Genomic DNA, 22,773 nt, shown 5'->3' with positions numbered 1-22,773 from the left:
GAAAAATTAAATTTGCGTCAAACAGAGATGCTTCTCACTGTTTGTTCTTCAGTCAAATGTAAAAGATGATAAAAAAAAGCCAAAGTGCTTTCCTTGTATTCAGAGGTACATGATGATCTTGTGGCTATTGTGGGAAAAAAATTGAAAAGAAAATGAACACTGTAATTCTTAAAAGCTGTTTTTAATGGCTATTTTCATTCTTCGGATGAGGGGTGAAGATCAAGCAGTCAGTTTAAAGTGCTGCCTGTCTTTGAAACCATTTGTTCCATTCTTGCTGCTTTTAGGTTTTGTCTGCTGAAAGGTATTAGAACTTCAGCAGTGTCTGATTTAGAAGCCCTCTGCCAAGTTCCCCACCTTCTTCTGAAACCCACTGGTGAAAATTAAGATTCTAGTCAAGACTGATGCTCAGTCAACTCTAGGACGCTTTTGCTAATAAGATCTAATTGCTAGGATTTCTGTTATTTTAGTAATCTGATACTGTAGAGAATAGATACAATGGTTTTCTTCTGTAGTATTAGTTTGTGTGTTTCCCTCCATTCCTTAATTAGTAATATTATCCTTAGGATGTTATTGCGGTGGGAATGATTAAGGGCATTGTAACAAACAGTGTATTAGGCAGCATGTTTGATGCTTGTCGTTGAAGGCGAGTGTGTACAGTGGGCAGTGTTTCAGCCTTTGTGGTACTGAATGAGTATTATACTTTTGTTGGTGGTTTGTTTTAACCATTCCAGTTTATTTGTTCTTGTGCAGCCAGTTTGAAAAGTATTAATAGAGAACATTTTTTTCCTCTTCTTTAGGTACGTTTTCTGTCCGATCTCGTGAATTGTCATGTAATAGCTGCACCATCAATGGTAGCTATGTTTGAGAACTTTGTGAGTGTGACACAGGAGGAAGACGTACCCCAAGTAAGCAAAAGATCTGTAGGCTCCCTGGGCCTGTTCCAGCTTGTCTGTACCATTTGTTCTGTCCTTATGCTTAGAACAGGGAGGTTTTAGGGAGAGCAGCCCAAATAGATAAACAGTTGCCTAAGCATTAGTGTAAGGAGCCTGTGGCAGTTGGGAAATTATGTATGTAGTAATACTTTTATAGTGAAGTGGCTGAATTGAATTTATTTTACCTTACTCTGGCAATTGCAGAGTGCCTAGCCCCTTATGCTATACTGACAATATCCAGGAGAACTTTGAAAGTGTTGCCATTTATCCCATTTTTTAAGTCCGCTTAACAGAGTTCAAGTGAAAAATTACACTTCTCTCATGCCTTCCCTATCCAACCTACTACTGCTGGTCATTACCTTACCCCAAAACAACTTGCTGATGTTTTAAATTAAAATATGTGTATATACAAAATCTGCTGTAGCTTACTTGTATACTCAGGTTTTGGTATATTACCTTCCTGCAGGTGCGATGTGACTGGTATATGTTTGCATTTCTGTCATCTTTGCCTTGGGTTGGAAAGGAGTTATATGAGAAAAAGGATGCTGAAATGGATCGTCTCTTGTCTCAGACAGAAAGTTATCTGAAGTAAGTTGTAACTGGTTAGAAACACTCTCTTTAGTATCTATTTTAGTGTGAAGTAATAGTGTTGATTATTGCTCACTTCAAACCTTTAGGTATGAACCATTTTGTGGGGGGGAGCAAAGCTCTAAATATGCAGTAGATGGAGAGATTTTTGAGTTTGAAAAGTTGTATGGACTTGCCTAGTTCTAGACTATTTTTGCTCATGCTGCAGCAGCTGGAGTTGTAAGTGTGCTGTTAACACGATAGATTGTTGCATTAGTGCAGTGTCACTGCTTTCTGTCTAGGTGTGCTTCAAGTTAATGTTGTCAAGAAATCATAACAGATATTTTAAGTAATCACAAACCTGGTTTTTATCTACTGTAGACTTCATCAGCTGAAGAGAATGAATAGTCATACACTCACAACAAAAACAAAACTGCTGCCCTAAATTAGTCTATTAAAGGTCAGGTTTTCTCTCCTATTTAAACAGACGCCGCCAGAAGATTCATGTGCCAATGCTGCAGGTGTGGACTGCTGACAAACCACATCCACAAGAAGAGGTGATTGGGCTTTACACTGCATTCCTTCAGAAAGTTGGGGAAAACAGTTTTTTAATAAGGTGTTTTTTCATCATGAAATTAGAAGGCATCTCTTAGAGTGTGAATGCTTTGATTTGTCTGCTGTTTGCCATTGATTTCAACAAATTCTGTGTGGCGAATTCTTTTCCAAGTATTGGGCTGAAATAACAGGTTGAGTTGAGTAAGTAGCTTAGGGTGGGATTTGCCTTTTTGAATATTTTTGGGGTTTTCTCTTTGCCCTGACTTTCAGGACAAATTTTGGAAAGTGGGATCTAAGTTGATTTTCTGGGATATTTTGCAACTTGGTCCTTTTAGATTGTATTCACTGTTCTAATTAAGTCACAATCTCAAAAATTATCTTGTTAAACATGGTTTGGAGGGATGGTCTTTTTGATTATGATCAGTTTGTCTACATGAGCTTTTTGGCTGTCCAGTATCTAAATTTTGTTATTTAGTTCAGTAGAGAAGAGATTAGCTGACTGTGTTTGATACCCACAGTACTTGCAGACATGACTGTTCATGTCAGGTGAAAGTTGTTACTGGTTTTGTTCATACTTTGTAGTGTCATAATTTTAGTAAATGCAAAGCCCTTCTGTGTAAAAACATTTCTTGCAAATGTTACTACTCCAGACTTGCATTCTTTAAGGCCACAGGCCTCCAGACTTCTTGGAATAATTAAACAAAGCAAGACTTTTGCCAGTGGCACAGGTGTCAGTGCGATCTCTTTGAGCATGCTGGGATGTTGCAACTCTTTTAATACCTCGAAGGAGTAGTGGCTATTTACTGCTGTAGTTTCACTGGGGCTCCTGAGGTGCCTGTCAGTGTTTTAAAAATTGCCAGAACTTAAATTTTACTGACACAAAACTGTATAGACTTAGGAATAGTTCTACCATTTAGAGTGTTTGAATTATTTGTTGGTTTACTGAATCAGCAGTTTAAGAACTGGAGTTTTTTTTGAATGTAGTGTGGAATGTATTTCAGATAGTTCAGGAAACTGCCCTTTTGGTTCAGAGATTCAGCAGATCTAATGTTTCTCACCTTTTCCTTCAGTATTTAGACTGCCTTTGGTCTCAGATTCAGAAATTGAAAAAAGACCGTTGGCAAGAGCGGCACATCCTGAGGCCCTACTTGGCTTTTGACAGCGTTCTCTGTGAGGCACTGCAACACAATCTGCCTCCCTTCACACCCCCACCTCACACTGAGGATTCTGTATACCCGATGCCAAGGGTTATTTTTAGGATGTTTGACTACACAGATGATCCTGAGGTACGTGATTGCTGTTGGGAATGGTAAGTGGATTTCACAGTCCGGCGGCAATACTGGATAAATGTGATGTTCTCTCTCCCAGAATGGTGAATGGTTGGAAGGCCAGCAGCAGTTTTGTTCTGGCATTTCTGCAGAAATGGACTAAGTGACCAAGTTACAGTAAGAAGCAAATTTGAGAGGAGCAGAATTCAGCAAGTCAGATTCTGTGATGCTGTCATTCAGAGGACAGTGTTGACTGAATTTTCTAATAATTCTGGTAGAACTACATTCAGAGAGTTAGACTTTGCTTCCAAAAAGTTGGTGGCTCACGTCTTTTTCTAGACTAGGTATTTGTTGCAGTGTTTATCATCTGTTAAAATTTGTTGGTGCATATTGTGGAATAGGAATGCAGGAAAGTGATCTATACTGCTTTCCCCAAATGCTTTTATACTTCCCTTTGCATGAGTCTGCTGCCTTTTACCTTTGCTTACTGGCCTCTGGTTTTTGCAGTGAAGAAGACCATGAGTGTATTCTTTCCACTCTATGGCTTTATTTTAGTCTAGCTCCTCTGTGGGTTTTTTTCCAGGCTGCATGGTGGTAGCCTGTCCAGTGACTCCACAAAGCAAAGGAAGAAGCAGATGCTCTGTGAACTTAGAATCATGTTCTCTGATTTTGTTCTTACCTCCTCTTGTAATGACTCCTAGTATTGGTTTTGATTTAAACATGAGTGACTCTGAGGTTTGTGTGGAAATGTGTCGTACCAGCTTTTCAGTCCTGAAGAATGTAGGGCAGTTGAGCCTACTCTTTTCTAGCTGTAAATGTATCTAAGAAACCTTGCTGCCTGTGGGACCACTGCATTAGCAGCAATCTTCATGACTCTTCATTCTATCTTACCAGGGTCCTGTCATGCCTGGCAGCCACTCCGTTGAGAGATTTGTAATAGAGGAGAACCTCCACTGCATCATCAAATCCCACTGGAAAGAGAGAAAGACTTGGTAGGAGGGGTTTAGTACTGGGGGGCCATAGCACTTTTTAAATGCTACCATGGCTTTGGTGCCGGCGGGAATATGTCCTGCACTGGTTAGGCAAGAGCTCCAGATCAAACTCCTGAAGCTGATGGTGAAAGTTTATTTACTACATTTATCTGTGCTGAAACTGTTGCCTGGAGTACTGTGTGTCCATAACATCCAGATAACAGAGAGTCTGTGTAATCCGGACAGCAGTGGTTTGTTGGGAAGGGAATCCCTCGATAATATGGAATGTGCTGCAAAAAAGTATGCAGACATGCCTTATTCCTCGTGGGACCTCTGTGGAAAATGTGTTTGTGTTGTGCTTCCTGGAATGATGATTAGTTGGAGCAGTGAGCATGGAGCTGGTTCATCTGCAGCTGACTGAGCATTGGTGTTTATGGACACCTCCTTGTTGTGCTTCCTGTGGGAATTACATGCCAGAGATAATTGAGTTCACTCTGGGGAGTCGCTGCAGGGCCGCACATCTCATCAGTTTCAATTCAGCTGCGCCAGGAGGCAGTCAGGGCGCTTTTCTTCATTTCTGCCCGAACACTATCTGATATAGGTAATTGATAACCAAGATGGTTTGCCACAGCTGTCACATTTCTATAAGCAAACCCTGTATAATATGCGTGAAATGGTGTTTATAGTGTTTTTGGTGATGGCACGTGATAAAGTTTTGTGGTTGCAGCTGTTTGATCCAGAAGAAACTATAAATTCAGTGTTGTTGCCATTACTGGGATAGTCTTCATTAATTCAGAGGAAAGTAAAAGATGAGGAGAGATACAAGATGTGCCAGAGAGGTAGTGGTTTGCTTGCACAAAGGATAGGTGATAATAACCTGATTAAAATATTTGAAACATGAGAGTTTCTTATACAAGCCATTAACTGCTTTCAGGTAATTCCGAACATTTAATTGTTTGGGGTATTTTTTTTCTCCCTTTTTCGTGTACTCCTGCCACAGTTACAGATCACCTAGACTCTTTCTTTGCTAGTCCATTGGGGATGGCACTATAGTGTTCAAGGGATGTTACTGCTGCACAGAGACTACATTGTGACAGGTCGTAGTTTAGGCAGTCCTTGTGCTGTTTCTTTTCTTAAGTGCTCTGTGGGTTGAATAACAGATTTTGGAAGGATTATTGATTTGTTTGGTACTGTTTTTATGGAAACTTGCCCAGAATTAAGCATTTTCTGTAATTCTCTTACTTGATTTTTATATCACATTTGCTGTGTTATGCTTCAATTAAATGTGTCTGTGGTTTTGCAGTGCTGCACAGCTGTTGAGCTATCCAGGAAATAACAAGATCCCTTTGAACTACCATATAGTTGAGGTATGGATTTTATAGATCACCTCTTTGGAGCTCCGTTATTTCATGAGTAACATCTCCCTGTTAGTTCCATTATAGGTTCCTTAAATTACAGTTTGATTTGGGAATCAACCAGAATTTTGTGAAATTCAACCAGCAGCTTTTAAATGAGCAGGTTATGTAGAGTCGAGTGATAGTCTTGAGTTTTTGTTGTCATTTTAACTTGGTGCATTCAATTTTAAACTAAAATGCAAGAGGAAATGTACACAAACTGAAATTCAAGAAACTACATTGAAACATAAGAAAAATCTGTTTTTAATAAAAAGGTGATTAAGTGCTGGAAGAGTTGCAGAAGTTCAGAACCTAGCAGGACACAGCCCTAAGCAACCTTCTCTAGGTGACCCTGGAGATCTGTATAAAACTATACAGATTTTCATAAAAAATTCAGAGGAATTAACAGATTACAGTAGCAGCAATTTGTTCTATAAAGGATTTATAAAGAAATAACTATTAGTGAATTTCAGAGCTAATTATGACAAGAAATAATTCTATGTTCTGTCTAGAATATTGATCTTAAAGTGGGATCGAGACTTCTTTTGGCACCAAAATGCCAAATATTCTGATTGCTGTGAAGTTGCATGAGTTTTCATCACCTTGTTCTTTTTTTACTCACAACAGTATTGAATTTATTTATTACATTAAACAGTATTGAAATTAGGAAAATTTTTTTGCCTTAACATTGAAGTATATTCAGAGATTTTGCCTCCACTAAGTTTCAGAATGCAACTGATTGTCCAGTTGTTGTTTCTTATCTTGAAAAATGGAGCCATTTTCTGCCTAACAGAGTTCTCCTTACCCTTTGGCCATATCTCTGAAGAAAATGTCTAAATTATGCTGACACAGAAAGGTTCCCCTGCATCTTATAATCTCTTCATGCTTTCAAGTCCTTCCTTAGAAAACAAGTTCTAGCCAATGGGTTTTCATGTAATGTTTTTGGAATCTATAAATGGATGTTGATTTCTTGTACAAATAAGACTTTTCTAGAAGAAAAAGGGCTTCTTTAAGCTTTATTCTGAAATTTAAAGAGGAAACTGATCAACCGTAATGAATCAAAGTTTCCCGACTCCTTTGATGTAATTTAAATCTAGTCAAGAGTGGAATACAAAGTAAACAGAAACTCAGAGGTGGATGTTGTACAGTGATGACTTTTTTTCCTAGCACTCAGAGGTTGACATGCTGTTATTCTAGGCAAACTTTAAATAAAAACACAAATGCTGACTGCAGGATTATTTTCATGTTTCTCAAAAGGGTTTTTCCAAGGAGTAATGAGCATATATATTTGTTGTATGAAATGCTGGTTGTAATTCCCTGTTTAAAGTTGTGTCTTTATTTATATATGATTTTGCATAGGAGAAAAGAGGGCACAGTGGAAAATATATAAATGCAATTTTAATGCAGTTATTTTTATACTACAGGCTTGGGCTTCAATATTTACTATTCAACGAGATTATTTCTGCATTTCTCAGATCATATGGTATCACTGCAGTAGGTCATATTATAACTATGCCCATTTCTACAGTTGCATGCTATGTTTGATATAATAGATGTGAAATGCTGGTGTTGTGTTAGCATGAAATGGTAAGAGCAGTTAGAGTGGACTGTATTAGTACAGTGTTGTGTTACAGCTACCTCTTACTGGTTCTCTCTCTTTTTCCTGTAACATGCATTTGATAGAAAAATATAGGTCTTTTGGGGTAGGTAATTGCTTAAGATTGATGGCCACTGTTGTGAAACTGAGAGTTGTGCAGGCCACGTTGCACTGCTCTTACTCTGTGATTTCCTTTCCTATAGGTAATATTTGCAGAGTTGTTTCAGCTGCCATCTCCACCACATATTGAAGTTATGTACACAACACTCCTCATTGAGCTGTGCAAACTTCAGCCTGGCTCTTTACCACAAGTTGTATCCTTTCTGTGCTCCTGAGGGGAGCATTTATGAAATGCAGTCTTCCTTTTGTTTGTTCTGTAGCTGATGGGACAGTAATAAATACTATTAATACATTACAGTATCTGCAGGAAACTTTGCCTGTAACAGTTGGATTGCTTGTTGCATAATGTGAATTCTATCCTGTGGAAGGAGCCAGCAGTCGTGGTGCAATAATGGAAGAACAAGAATGGAATAATGGTTAGAGGGTGGAACTCAAAATATTCTTCACTTTTTCCACTTTGGGTTTACTCGATTTACCTGACTTTGGAGTAGGCTCAGGGAGCTTCTATTGCAAAAATTTTATGAAAAAGTTAAGTTCTATTAAAAACCTGAAAGGAAAAATATCTGACTTACCTACTTTTTTTTTGTAAACCTTAATAAGAAACTTTAAGCTTGCACAAGCCACAGAAATGCTCTACATGCGTTTGGACACAATGAATACAACATGTGTGGACAGGTAACATAATTATGTTGTGGACATAATGGAAAACATTCTTTGATATCCAGTGCAGAAGAAAGCAAAGAAGCTGTGGAAAGAGTAGTCAGAAAGCTTTGTTAGAGCTACCTGATGTTATTAAAAATGTTTTGTGAGCTCTGGCTTTGAGTGATCTAGAGAAGATGGAGGATTTACTGCTTGCCTCTCCTCCTAGAGGAGGAGAGTGGTGATTTTACCCTTGCAGTGAAGTCTGCATTGAGTAGGAGAGTGGTTAGTGACTCATTAAAAATGTGAAAGCTGCATATTTACAGTAAGTTTACATTTTAATTGATAGTTGAATACTTAATGTCTTCATGTGAAATGCATGACAGGCTATTTGTCCATAAAACCTTCCTGACTCCAAACTGAGTCTTCTGTATCTCAGCATAAGTGCCTGTTTATTATTAATGCTGTAATAGCTTAAATAGTTCAGGCTTGTCTTGGAAAAGTAGAATGCATTTATAAGAGAAGCTCAACTGAAAGTTATCCTGCACTTCTGACATTGAACTTTTTCTTTTAATGAAGATTTATTAACTGGTTTTCTCACCACTTGAGCAACTTCCAATTCCGCTGGAGCTGGGAAGACTGGTAAGTTTCTCTCCTTTGAATTTAAAACCTTAACGTTTTAAACACATCCAAAAAGTGTCAGAATATGGGTGGCCCTGTTGATGGCTTTCCTCTGTCTTATCAGAGACCTTTTGTAATCTGTCCACCACCACTGAGTGGTAGATTATCTTGATAATCTCTTTAATCACTGTATTGTCCCTGGTGAACTTTGTGGTAAATCTCAAGACAGTTTAAGCATTCCTTAAGAAGAGGAAGCAGAAATGTGGTTTCTTTAATTTGCCCTGCACTTTCTGTCAGTTGCTGGCAAACTTTCCAAAATATCTTGCCCATAACTTTTCTTTATTTTTAATGGTTTTAATGGTGCTGATTCGTTGTATCCTGTATTCATTCTGGTGTTTTGCTCTCTGCCCTACCCTAAACCTTTTATTACAACTTTTTAGCCTTGAGACCTTGCAGTCTTTTTCCCACCTGTCAAATCTTAGTACCTGAAGTTCCATCAGAGTTTGCCCTGCCATCTGTTCTTACTGTGCCACATTTTGATCCTGCGTCTCTAGCAGGTGCTCCCTGGAGTCCGTTAATGCCTGAGCACAGGTTCCCTGAGATTTCCATTCCAGGTACCCATGTAGCAAGGCAGACCCCCTCGAGGCCAGGTCCTACATGGAGTGGTTTTAACAGCCTGTGACCATACCTGATTTCTGTAGGTGATCTGTCTGAGAATGCTCGTGGAGAGAGGTTCAGCCCTTCTGATAGGGCTCTGTGGCTCTACTTAAGTTTCTTGCACTCTTTTCTTGTGGAGTTAAGTGCTTGGTGGCTATCTTGGCATACATCCATGTTGACTCACCAGTTTTCAAAGAGATTATTTTAGCTTGCCTGGATGTTCCTAGATGGCAGTGCTTCTGTGGAGCTCTCTCACATGGTGCTGTTTTTCACAAATCTAGCAAGTTAACTGTATTTCAGGCTTTTCTTTACCTGCAGTACTTCCAGCCAGAAGAGCTGAGGGCAAAACAGACTCTGAAATCACTCAAGGTTCCTTTCCTAAGGAAAGGGAAAGCCAGCTAACCATAGCCACAAATTATTTTTAATGTTGTGGGGGAAGGGAAGTTACTTGAAAAATTATCACATGATGAGATGAGATTCCAAGAATGCTAATTGCCAATAAAGAAGTAGTGATTAACTTACCTCAGTGGCTTAAAAGTGCCTGCATTCCAAGGGTTTAGAACCCCCATTGTCTTCAGACTGATTGCTTTGTACTATCAGACCAAGCCAAAAAGAGACTGAAGAGACTAAATGCTTTTGCTAAAAGCCATTGCATTCTGTCCTTTGATAGGTCAGATTGTCTTACTCAGGACCTTGAAAAACCCAAACCCAAATTTGTGAGAGAGGTTTTGGAAAAGTGCATGCGGTAAGTAAGATCTTTCCATAGTTGCATTCAAGGCAGAGTTTCATCTAAATATTGTCAGAGTCTTTTTAGCTTGACTCTTGTCTTGGGCACATCTGTTCTTACAATTCATTTTCAGTTAAAAGATGAGTCTATTGTTTGTATGATTTTTAATCTGGCTTACCTTACACTGCTTTAAAGAGAGGGAGAAACAGGTAATGCAGATGGTAGTGAGCCATCCGTGCATACCCATAGTTGCATAAAGACACTCTTCACCATAGGCATGGAAAGAAATAGAATTTATATTCTTGGAAAGTATTCAGCATTCACAGAAACACAGGTAACTGACCATTAATTGTACTAAAAATTGAGAATCTAGTCTTGATTGTTCTAATTGCCCCTGATGTTCATTTGCTTTAAACTAATGAACAGCTGTCTAAACAAACAAAATATCCAAACCCAACAAGACTACATAATCAGTAGTTCTGATAATTAGTCTAGGCTTAAGATCGTTGAGATTAGGGTGGCATAGGAGAAAGAGCAAAATCTTGAAAAAACCTATATTATTCAGCATCCTACATGAGAACAGTCGAGGTTTGGGTGAATGCCATATCGGAAGTGTGAAAGTGTTGTGCTGCACAATAAATGTATTTTTTTTCTGTGGCACTCTTCCATTTCACTGGAAACTCTGGTAGCAAATTAAGCCTTTGTGGAAGCGAAATGAAGCTGGAAAGTAAAATGAAGATGTCTGGTTTAATATTTTTCCTGCTTTGAATTCTGACATCTTACTAGTTTTCTGCAGCACATCTCAGGTTTTTTGCATAAAACTTCTTACCAGAGAGCCTTTTCACAAGGCAAATTAATTGAGGATGAAACTCTAGCATCAGAGTTAAAATTGAAAGCATCTACTCGTTAGTTTGGTTTACTTAGCTCTTACTACCCAGCAGAAGCTACCATTCTGTTGTATATCCTGAATCTTGTTCTATGGACATTAAATACAGAAAAAACATTATAAAGCAGTCATTAAATGTGGTGTTACTCCCTTTTTAATTCTACTGCTGTGGAACTTGCTATTTCCAGACTCTCCTACCATCAGCGAATAATAGACATTGTTCCTGCGAGTTTTTCTGTCCTCAGTCCTGCTAATCCGGTGTGCATTTACAAATATGGAGATGAGAGCAATAGTAAGTATTAAAATTTCTAGTGGTCAGATTGAAGAAGTATTTCAGAGCAAGGGAGCATACTACATTGACTGTAATATGAGCTGTCTTCTAAAAAAAGAATACAGGTCAGATAAATATGCATGATTTTCATATGGGTAAATATGCGTCACATGAGCAATTAATGCGTATTAAGCCTGGACCTCTCGAATAAAATCCCGTCTGCTACTTATGAAGCAAAGAAAATCCAGATACATCAAGCTACTGTTGCTGATGTGGCTGTGGTGTTGTGCAGTATTATTTGCCAGAAGTCTAAAATTGGGCAATTCATCTGTTTCCCCTGTTCGGGCACAGTACTATGGAGAAGTCAGCATCTGAAGTGATAATGAGAAATTATTTTTTGAACTTCATGAAGCACTAGAATATTTTACGAGTAAACTTGATTTAATGAGCATACAGAAGGAACAGATACCATAAAGACTGAGGTAGAGAGAGGGACCTTATTATTCCTTTTATTGCTCGGTAAATACAGTCCTTAGTATAAAGGTGTCATCATCAAAGATACAGTGAGGAAAATACAAAAGGAAGTATTGTATTTTTAGAAACCTGGTGGCAACTGAAGTAGAGCTTTAGTGAGGAATATGATTGCCTGAGTTCAGGTCTAAGGGTTCTACTCCAAGTTTTGAATTTCACATGAGGACCAGAAAATGTGTTGATTTGTTTTATGGCATATTGAGGTGTGCAAGGTTATTTGAAACACCAAATTTACTGGTGTAGCTGGGGATGGTACTTGTTTCTCTATGAGGCAGACTGATGTTAAAAGTGCTCACTTACTTGCCTTTCCATATTTATGACCTCTTTGTTTTTGTTCAGGGTCTCTTCCTGGCTATACTGTGGCACTCTGTTTAACAATTGCAATTAAAAATAAGGCCAGCAATGATGAAATCTTCAGCATTTTAAAGGATGTGCCTAATCCAAACCAGGATGATGATGATGGTAAGATACAAGCTGTTAGGCTTTGACAGGCTGTCATTTATTCTGTGTGTGATCTGCCATGCTTTGAAAGTTGTGAGTGTGTTGGTTCACAGACCTGTATGCTTTTCCTTCTTGTAGCTGATTTCAATTTAGCAGTAAATACACCACTGTTAGTTTTTTCGTAAACGTCTTATGTGCAGAGGCCTGCCTGTTTTTCCTATTAGAGGGAATCTGGTGCTTGAGGTGTATTTTCTTGCAAGTGGAATAAAAATAAAAATTGATGGAATAAAAGAATTTAACATTCCCTCAGTTTTCAGCAGCAGAGGGCAGTTCTGAAATTCAGTGTTTCTGCCCTAAGAGCTTCCCTCCCCGATGCGCAGTCCCACAGCTGATGTGCAGTCCCACAGCAACATGCCTGCTGGCTGGCATGTTCCACAGATGAAAACTCATGGTGGGACTACTAACATTCTCTTTAGCTTTGCAGCCACAGGCTGCCCTGATTCATAAAACCTTAGTGTTTTATGGAGTGAGGGCTGTGAGAGAGAGTTAGAAGTGATCCAAACAATGGCAAGTGCTTCATTGTTTTTGTACTGTTTGCAAGGATTTAGCTAGACAGGCAGAGAGCAACAGTGATCTGGTGGATTTTTGTTTTCCCTGGGATCCACTCACATTTCCTGATTTGCTTTAGTGATTGCCCACTAATTAGTGCTCTCCCTTCTGCCTGTCTTCAGCTGCAGAAGGGCACCTGACACCATTCACCATAGTAGTCACATTTGCTGTACATGCCTGGTGGATCTTTCTCCTATATCCTAAATATAGCCTCTGTATGTTAATAACCCTTACCTTCCCCCCTCCTCACTACACCCCAGTCTTTATGGCCTTCCAAGGCCCTTGTCTCAGTGCACAACTGCAGTTTCCTTTGCTGACTTTCTGTGCTGCCATCACATTTTGGGGTGGCTGTGTCTGTGATAGAGTTCCATGTTGGTGGAGAAGCTTTCTGCACATCTTCTCCCTGGCAAAATTGGAGCCTGGAACTGCACATTTTGTGGGAGTCTTTACTAGCTCCTTGCTCAGCTCTGCAGAAAGCTGTTGATGGAACTCACGTGAAATGAGCTAAAACCATAAGTTACCTCTACAGTTGTATGAGTAGCTTACATGCTTTACTTGGAAGTATTTATTGGTTTCAACTTCAAATAACTTGCAGGTGAAGGATTTACTTTCAACCCTCTGAAAATAGAAGTCTTTGTTCAGACCCTGCTCCATCTAGCTGCAAAGTCTTTCAGCCATTCCTTCAGCGCCCTGGCAAAGTAAGTGTAATATGTTCATTATTTTGGGGCTCACAGAACAGTTTAATTCTGACAGTGAAATGCATGATAAAAGAAGTGGAATGCAAGCTTCAGCAGTGTTGGTACTCCACAAAGCAATATGACTAGGAGAGCTAATGACATTGCTTACCAAAGGAATGGTAATGTAAATCTTAAATTATATATATGTGAATGGAATTAACAGAAATACATACATTGCAGCCATGTGATGTAAATGAGACAGGTTTGGAAAATTCCTTCATTTTTGTATTGCTTATTTGCTGATTATGGCAAGGAAAAAGGGATTCTCCCTACATTTCAGTGACTGGGTAGCTGCCATTGCAGTATCTTGTAGTATGAATATGAATCTGGGACAATTATATCTGTATAAATACAAAGGGAAGGAAAAAGAAAACATGAAACTTCAAAACAGTGTGCTGTTGATTTCTTCTGTCTACCAATGCAGAATAAAATCCATCCTAAAAAACTTTATAGTTCATCCATTAAAGATGTGTTGGAACTGCAAAGAGTTTACTGCACAATTTTTTACCAAAATAGCATTTTTAGCAGAATAGTATTTTTAATCCTGTGTGTTTTGGAGTTAATTTTAAATGGTTTTGTTACATGAGAGGTAGTCATGTGTATTTTAAGTGAGATATTTTTCTATCTGTCCCTAAAGATAGATAAACATACTACAAAAAACATGCATCTGGAAGCTCTAGAGAGGCAATGTTGGCTGCAGGTAGTAACCTGCAGTCAGGAGTAAAAGAGGCAGGGTGATTCATATACTTAAACCATGCTATTTTCTCCGCTGTACAACAGCAGTGGCAGCCAAGAGATCAAGAAGAGCCTCTTATGCTTTATAGTTATATTACAATAAGCTGGGCTATGAATGCTGTGTAGCAGTCAGAGTAACTGCTAAAATAGATGCTTTTAGCAGCCTCTCCTTGGAAAAGAGGCACTTAGGATAAGTGTCTCAAGTTGCGGAAACACGTTAAGAGGAAGGTCTAAGGCTCAAAAGGCAGCAAATTTTGGTTCAGCTGTGTATGGATAAGCACATGAAGCAGAAAAATGCCTCTTGCTTTTGAGAGCCTGAGAAATGTAGCCTAGCTTCAGGAAGTAGCTTCACCACAAAGATGCAAGTTGCTTTTAGGAGATGTCATTTCTCTGTAGACTATTTTAGCTTAGGTTGGCAGTATTTTCCAGGGAACAGTTGTCTAAGAAATGCTGTAGATAATCACATAATTTTCTTTCTGCCAATCTAAACCTCTTGTCTTATATCTGCTTGTCCTTTCACCCGGTCCCAGTCTATTTATTGACTACTTACTTCTATTAAAAGGTTTCATGAAGTCTTCAAAACACTTGCTGAAAGTGATGAGGGGAAACTTCATGTTCTGAGGGTTGTGTATGAGGTTTGGAAGAATCATCCACAGGTAAGAGGCTGGAATGTGGTGAACTTTCAACTGTGAATGTTGTGACTTTAAACTAACAGAGGTCATACGTGAATTAAAAAATGTACAGTTTGTTTTACATCCTTTAAAATAACTAGTCACTCTAAGAAAATCTAAGAAGATTGTATTTAGTGTTGCTACTACTAAAATGAAGGCCGGACATAAAATATATACCATCAGTGGTGCTGCTTTTTTCTCAAGAATTCACTGTGAAAGGGCAAGTGCTGTCTTTAAGACTCAGGTTCATACTATGCTGGCTGTTGAAAAGAGAGTAACTTTTGCCAAAATCATGGTTTTGTTCAAAGTTGGAACGCAACATAAATACATAAATTTAAGTAAGATGTAGATTACATATCTGAAACGAGCCACAATCTTAGAAATGTGGAAGCCTAGGGATTTTTAGGGCTTTTTTTTTTTCCCAGCAATTGCTAGTGAAAGCTATCCAGTTATTACACAGAGCTCATGCTGGAGTCACTATTGTGTGTGGGCAGGGTGAGTAGAGCTGCAGCAGTGGCTGTTCAGAACAGATCAGTCTGACAGTGCTGTGAAAATGTTCATTCTTGAGCCAGAGGAAATAACACCCTTAAAGACCTACAAAATATGCCTTGGTTGTTTAAGCCGTTCAGTTTTTTCACAGCAATTGTGTTTTTCCTCAGCTGTCATTTTTCTATGAATAGAAATCAATGAGGAACTCAGGCTGGCTTTGCTTGCATTAGGTACTTCACATATTCCTTGCCAGTTTGTTTGTGTTGCTGGAGAGTGGACTTCTGTGCTGGGAAGTGGACTGTAGCTCTCAGTTGCACAGGCCAGGCTATAAGAAGTGATGCCACTGAGAACCCTTGCATCTGCTACTAGACCTGTGTCCATTCTCAAGTGAAAGACTGAGCACCTAGAAGCAATATATTACCGCTCTTAAAAACATAAAAAAAGGAGGATTTTTTTTAAAAATACGTTTAACTTATTACCCAGTTTACTGACCTTGAAAATGTGGCATTTGCAGTCTGACCTACTTTTTGCTGCCATTTAACTGGATCAGAAGAAATTTCATTACTGCAGTGTAATACCTATATCAGGTTCCTCTTCATTTCTTTGTATTGCAGCATTACCAAACTGAGGTGGAGGTTTCAAACCCAGACTAAATAGTTATGTTACAATTTTATGAATAAATCGAGTTCCCTTGTAAAAAATCTCTCAAGTGCAAAACTTAGGAAAGTCTGGTGTTTGCTGTTCTGCTTAATCATGGAACTTTTCTCCTCTTGCTTTTACTGCAGTTCAGTGGTTTTTGCTTCTGATCAAGCACTTTTTTCTTATTCCCAAGTCCTCAACCTCCTTGTTACACAGAAGGAATGGTGCATTCACAGCAGGGCATGTGTCCAGAGTTTGGGAACGCCCTTTGATTTGGTTCAGACCAACAATGCTTATATGCCTTAGAGCACTAATGAGTGGTCTGTGCTGCAGGTAGTGATTTAATAGCAGGTGTCAGTAGTTCCTGGACTTAAAAGAAAGCTGGTGGTTTTTCTTCATAAAGAGAAACTTTAACACTGAAATTAAATACTTTCTCAAAATCCTAGATGTGTGTTTTTCGAAAGACCAGGCTAAGTAATCAGAAATCCTTCCTGGCAATACAGAAAGACAAATAAAGCAGAGGATACTATCCTGGGACTTGAAAGTTGAGTGCTGAGTCCTCTGTATGATTCATTCAGTTATTTTAATTTTCATTCCTTAAAAGGAGCTTTGTTACACTTCCTCATTTGACAACGGGTGGTTGTAAGGATAAATACAGTGCAGGCTGTGGTCCTTAGATACTGTGGCATTCAATCACATGAGTAACTAAGATAAGCCCTTTTTTCTGAACAGCTTGCATCTTCTTTAGTCAGTAACTCTTCTCTGCAGTTGCCTGCTAGATGGCTTGCAACTCCCTCAGAATCATGGCAGTGCCTGTAGCAAGTAAGCCTTTCCACTGACTCCACAATGCTCGTTCCTTCTGTCCTGAAGTTAATGGGCCCTGTAGAGAAAAGCTTACTGTCACATTTGAAGGCTTTTGCAGTTCAAGGAGAGCAGGCTAACAGCAGCTCCTTCATTATGGTGATCTGATAGGTATATGTGCTCTGGTTAGAGTACTTTGATGTCAAATACTAGCGCTCGTGTCTCTCAAGGTCTCAGTTCCAACTCTGATTCTTATAGTTTTTGCTTTTGTGTGGGAGTATGTATGCTAACAAAGACTGATACTTTGAGGAGCAGGTATAGTTGTTAACAAAATTAGAATGCTTCATGTAATTGATACAGATCCCTTCATTTGAAATGTTTTAAGCTGGACTACCCAGTTTGTTAAAGTATACAAAATTACTCAGTAATACCGCTGATGTAGAGTTGCATCAAATCATCTCTGGTTTTATCTGAGGCTGGAATATTTTACACAGATTTGTGTGTATTGTCTTTCACAAAATACAGATGATTGCTGTGCTTGTGGACAAGATGATTCGGACACAAATTGTTGACTGTGCTGCAGTAGCAAACTGGATCTTTTCTTCAGAGCTGGCACATGATTTTACTAGGTAACAAGAGCTTGGTTTGGCTTGTTGTCTTTGATTTACTATTTTAAGTTGCCAGTACATAGTTCAATCTCTGAAAACTCAGTAGTGGAATAAGGTACAATTAGGCTTTTGCCCTTTCTACAAAACATGTACTTTAACATTTTTCTTTCTGAATTAGGGTATGACTGTATGTGTGACAGTACAAGATTGCTGCTAAGCATGTAATTTTGCTAGAAGTGTCTAAGCCTGCTGAAGTATAACTGTTCCTAGATAGAGTCTTTTGCTGTGTGTTGTGTCACTGCTGGCTGGGCATGGTCCTGGCCTTTGGGGGTGGCGTGTAACTTGTACCACCACTGATACATTGCACATTGAGATGGGGTGAACTGTTCAATCTGAGGAGTCAAGTTTGGTGTTAGTAGTCTTGCCATGTGTACATTAAATAAAATTCTGACTCTGAAGTGTACTGCAGCAAATAGGCAAGAACTGATTGCTAAGATTTCTTGCCTTACAAGTACATTTACCTGTATGCTGAGTATTCGTTCACTCTGGTAGATGTCTCTTTAAATGATACATAGATTTTTAACTTCTCCCACTTACATTTTTCGGTTAAGAAACTACATTTAGTTTCCCGTTTTCGAGTCGTGTGTAATGTGGTGTTTTGAGCTTTGTGTCTTTCCTAGGTTTTATATCTGGGAGATCTTACATTCCACAATCCGTAAGATGAATAAGCATGTCCTGAAGATTCACAAAGAGCTGGAGGAGACTAAAGCGAGATTGGCCAGGCAGCACAAAAGAGTGAGTAATTTGTTTGTAAATTTTAAACCAAGTTATACAAGTCTGCATGCTGATGTACAGACACACGGTTGGTTTTGGGAAGGACTGAATATATATGATTCTTCAGGAAGTATGTCTGCAGAGATGTGGCCAGCTGTAGCACTGAGACATGAAAGATCAGATGCATGTTCTTGGTTTGCCTTTCTAATGTTAGCTGTAATTTAAGAATTTAGTAAAATTTTTTAAGGGAGTTCATATGTATTTGGTCTGTTCAAGTTCTCTCTCACAAGTTTCTCTTCCGATACGATCATGTCTTCCACTTGCCTTCTAATCTGGATTCCAATTACCTTATTAGAACAGTAGGAACAGTTACAAATTATTTATAGTAAGCTCTGTTAAAGAGTGCTCTTGTGGCTTCCATGCAGAAGTGCACAGAAACAGCTATTTGCAATTGAGAAGTTAGCTGTTGCTGTTCTTCTGATGGATGCTGCTGGATACTGACACAGGCATGGCACTTCCTTTTTCCAGCTTATTTTCCTGAATACAGTTGCCTGATCTTGCATTATTAAATACAACAAACTGATGAGGAAGCAGCTGCTGTTGTGTTCTGTTGTCTCAAGGGGGCCAGAAAAATGGCATGAGTGTCTTCGTCTGTGGTGGCTGGAAAAGATGGGGCCCAAGGAAGCTTGGCTGAATGTAGTACTTAGTTATGACAGAATTAAGTCATTTATAAATATGCTGAATTGCAGAAAGCAAGAGAGAATTTCTGTGTTTCTTTGAGGTCTGTAAGTGTGTTTACCTGCATAAAACCCTTAGCTAGCTCCAAAATTTTAAATGAGGTTAGTGTCAAAATGTGACATAGGGCCTGCTGATGGTTTTTGAAGAAAGCTCCTCAAATCAGTCAGTTGTTCAGAAGCTCCTGTTGAGAGATCACTAATAACTTGCTAGTGTTGGTTCATCCCAGCCCCTTCATCTTGTTTCCTTCACTCACACAATAGCCATCCTGCTTGCATCCTCAGTCTACATTGATGAGCAGTTAATAAATGCCTGTGATTATGGAAGACTTAGATGCATTGATCTTACTGTGAGGCAAAGAGCTTCTCTGGCATCACTAAGTATACCAGTGTTTTAATTTCTGTCTTTGTCTCTTGCTGCAGCTCTTTATTAGTTAGTACTTTAAATGAGTATTGTGCCAGGAAGAAGCATTTGTATGCAACAGTGAGTAGTTCTGCAGGCTGTTGCTCTGCTGCATGACCATTCCTTTTAGAGGATGTAAGTCATCAAGGTTTGGTGTCACCAGCATGAAAGGGATTCCTTTACCATGGAATGAGTCCAAGGTTTGCATGCTTTATCTTGGTCCTTAAGTGTTTTGAGTTCAGAAAAGCTCTGTAGATGGGAAAAAGGCAAGTTCCTATAGAGAGAATAAAATTAAATTCTCACTTGCTTTGGTAAGTCTTTTTAATTTTTTACACTGATTCAGAGCTATACCTGCCTTGTAGTTGTGAACTTCATGTCCTGGGCTGTAGTTAACACATGGCCCTGTATTTGTCCCAAGTTACACATGCTTCTTTTACAGATACTTCAAGTTTCAAGCTGGTAATTTATGGATGTTTTTGTACAGAAACAGTTATATGATACTAAAGCAGTGTTTTGTGTTTGAATTTACCATAATCCATCAGATCCTGCCTTTCCTCTTCTATGCCTTGTAGTCTTACTTAAGACTTAGTCACCTGAGCTTCCAAGGCTGGTACTTAGGTGTATTTTGTGGGTGATGGTGGTGGTGTTGTGTTGTTTTTGATGCCATGAAACATGTCATGTTCCTAGTGAGCAGATAAGTTGCTGTGCTTGCTCTTTCTAGTTTTGCAAGTAGCCTTTTTGATCATGAATATAGGGAATCCCCACTTCAAAACACCGGCTCCAGTCTTTAGTCTTCCTGCTGTGCTAACCAGGTGGATTCAAGTTCTTGCACCAAGTGCAAGAGAGAATTTGCACCAGGTGCATTATTTTTTTGAAGCCCTGAGATTTCAGAGCTCTTTATTTAATGAATTACCTGTCTTGCTGCAGTAGATGCAATTTGAAAAAATCTATCCCAGATTGTTTTTAAAAAGTTGTTCATTACCATGTAATGGTAAAGTTAGCAGGCATATTACCTTTCACTGTTTTCCTTAAATAAATCATGAAATTATAGAATGGCCTGGGTTGGAAGAGACCTCAAAGATCACTTAGTTTTAAGCCCTTGCCATGAGCAGGGGCACCTTCCACTAAAACAGATTGCTCAAAGCTCCATCCAGTCTGGCCTTGAACAGTCTCAGAGGTGGGGCATCCTCAGCTTCTCTGGGCAACCTGTGCCTCACCACTCTCACAGTAAACAATTTCCCTGTTACTTATCTAAACTTACTCTTTCAGTTTAAGGCCATTCATCCTTGTTCTACCACTGCATGCTCTTGTAATTAGTCCCTCTTTCTTGGAGTCACCCTTCAGGTACTGGAAGGCCACAATTAGACTTCTCCAGAGCCTGCTCTGCTCCAGGCTGAACACACCCAATCCTTTTGGCCTTTCACTTAAAAGAGAGATACTTCATACCTCTTGGGATCATCTTGGTGTCCCTCCTCTGGACTCACTCCAGCAGTTCCATGTCCTTCCTGTGCTGGGCCCCCAGAGCTGGATGCAGGGTTCCAGGTGGCTCTCACCAGAGCAGAGCAGAGGGGCAGAATCCCCTCCCTCCCCTGCTGCCCACGCTGCTTTGGATGCAGCCCAGGACACGTTTGGCTCTCTGGGCTGGGAGTGCCCATGGCTGGGTCATGTCCAGCCTCTCACCCAGCAGCACCCCCAAGGCCTTCTCACAGGGCTGCTCTCCACCTGCTCAGCCCCAGCCTGTGCTGATGGTGCTGGGGGTTGTCCTGACCCAGGTACAGCACCTTGAACTTGATCTTGCTAAACCTCATGAGATTCCCATGGGCCCCTTCTCAAGCTTGTACAGGTGCTTCTGGTTGGCATTCTGCTCTTCAGGAATGTCAGCTGCACAACTAAACTTGGGGTCATCTGCAAATTTGATGAGGGTGCACTCAACCCCTTTGTCTGTCATTAATCAAGATAACACTGGTCCCAGTACAGACCCCAAGCAACACCACCTGTCACTGATGTCCCACTAATTGGGACTTAGATTTGTTGACCAGTACCCTCTGAATGCCACTGATTTCTTATCCATGTAACAATTCACCCATCAAATCCATCTCTCCCCAGTGTAGAGAGAAGGATGTTGTGGAGGACCATGATAAATGACATCTGCTGCCCTTCCCTTGTCCACTAGTGGAGTCACTCTGTCACAGAAGGCCTGCAGGTTGGTCAGGCAGGACTTGCCCTTGGTAAAGTCACGCTGGCTGTCCCAAATCACATCCCTGTCCTCCATGTGCCTTAGCACAGCTTCCAGCAGGATCTGTTCCATGATCTTCCCAGGCACTGAGCTGATCCTCAGAGGTCAGTTGTTCCAGGGATTCTCCTTTCTACCCTTTAGAGACAGATACAAGGTTTTCCCTTTTCCAGTCACCTGGGACTTCACCTGACAGTCACAACTTTTCAAATGTCATGGAGAGTGGTTTGGCAGCTATATCAGCTGGTTCCCTCAGGACTCTAGGATGCATCTCATAGGCTCCCATAGACTCTAAGTATGTTCAGGTTTTTCAGGTGGCCATGAACCTGATCTTTACTTAGAGTGAGAGTGACTTTGCTCCCCCATCCCATCCTGCTGCTCATCCACTTGAGAGGTGGGGGAAGAGGGATTACAATTGAAGACTACAGCAGAAGAAGTTGTTGAGTACCTCAGCTTTCTCCTCAATAGTTGTTGCTAGCATTGTCTATCGGGGACACACCTCCTTTGACTTCCCATTTCTGGCTGACAAGCCTTCCTCTTACTCCTTGTGTCCCTTGCCAGGTTCATTTGCAGCTTTGCCTTGGCCTTCCCCACCCTATCCCTACCCAACCCAACTCTGTCTCTGTGCTCTTCCCAGGTTGTGTGCCCTTGTTTCCACTGTTTCTACATTTGCTTCTTTCTTTTTAGTTTGACCAGCAGTTCCCTGCTCAGCCATGTCAGGCTCCTGCCTTCCTTGTCTGATTTCTTGCTCCAGGGGATGGCAAGCTCTTGCTTTCTTGTGGAGATTTGCCAGCTCTGTTCCTCTCCTTTGTCCCTGAGGGCAGTCTCCCAGGCAGTCTCATTGACTGTGTCCCTGAAAAGCTGAAAGTCTGATTTTCTTAAGTTCAGGGGCCTCTCTTGACTCCTTTCCTGACACATATCCCTCAGGACTGTGAATTCCACCGAGGCATGGATACTGCCTCCTATCTTGATGTCCCCCCGTAGCCCCCTTGTGATGGTGACCAACAGATCCAGTGATACCTCCCATTGTAGGGCTGTTTCCTGGGTCAGGAATTTATCCTCCATGCATTCCAGGAATCTCTAGGATTGCCTACAGCTACTTTTCCAGCCTGTGCCAGGGTGGTTGAAGTCCCCCAGGAGCCTGTGAGCACCATGCCTCCTGT

The 22,773-nt window shown here is 40.1% G+C and overlaps 1 protein-coding gene across 1 annotated transcript in view; it reads left to right on the top strand.

The window, feature by feature from the left end:
• NCBP1 (nuclear cap binding protein subunit 1) overlaps positions 1-22,773 on the top strand; it is a 29,917-nt gene that overhangs the window by 2,764 nt on the left and 4,380 nt on the right. Inside the window, exons 5-20 of the mRNA XM_086866814.1 lie at positions 798-905; positions 1,399-1,520; positions 1,987-2,056; positions 3,125-3,340; positions 4,217-4,314; positions 5,597-5,660; positions 7,488-7,598; positions 8,015-8,079; positions 8,623-8,685; positions 9,992-10,066; positions 11,123-11,226; positions 12,076-12,198; positions 13,382-13,484; positions 14,821-14,914; positions 17,384-17,487; positions 18,147-18,261. Of these exons, the coding sequence (XP_086722940.1) occupies positions 798-905; positions 1,399-1,520; positions 1,987-2,056; positions 3,125-3,340; positions 4,217-4,314; positions 5,597-5,660; positions 7,488-7,598; positions 8,015-8,079; positions 8,623-8,685; positions 9,992-10,066; positions 11,123-11,226; positions 12,076-12,198; positions 13,382-13,484; positions 14,821-14,914; positions 17,384-17,487; positions 18,147-18,261 (1,635 nt within the window). The remainder of the gene's footprint in view (positions 1-797; positions 906-1,398; positions 1,521-1,986; positions 2,057-3,124; positions 3,341-4,216; positions 4,315-5,596; positions 5,661-7,487; positions 7,599-8,014; positions 8,080-8,622; positions 8,686-9,991; positions 10,067-11,122; positions 11,227-12,075; positions 12,199-13,381; positions 13,485-14,820; positions 14,915-17,383; positions 17,488-18,146; positions 18,262-22,773) is intronic.

This window comes from Cyanistes caeruleus, chromosome Z (assembly GCF_971803275.1).
Source record: "Cyanistes caeruleus chromosome Z, bCyaCae1.hap1.1, whole genome shotgun sequence".
Taxonomy (NCBI): Eukaryota; Metazoa; Chordata; class Aves; order Passeriformes; family Paridae; genus Cyanistes; species Cyanistes caeruleus.
This window is presented reverse-complemented; position numbering and strand designations above follow the sequence as displayed.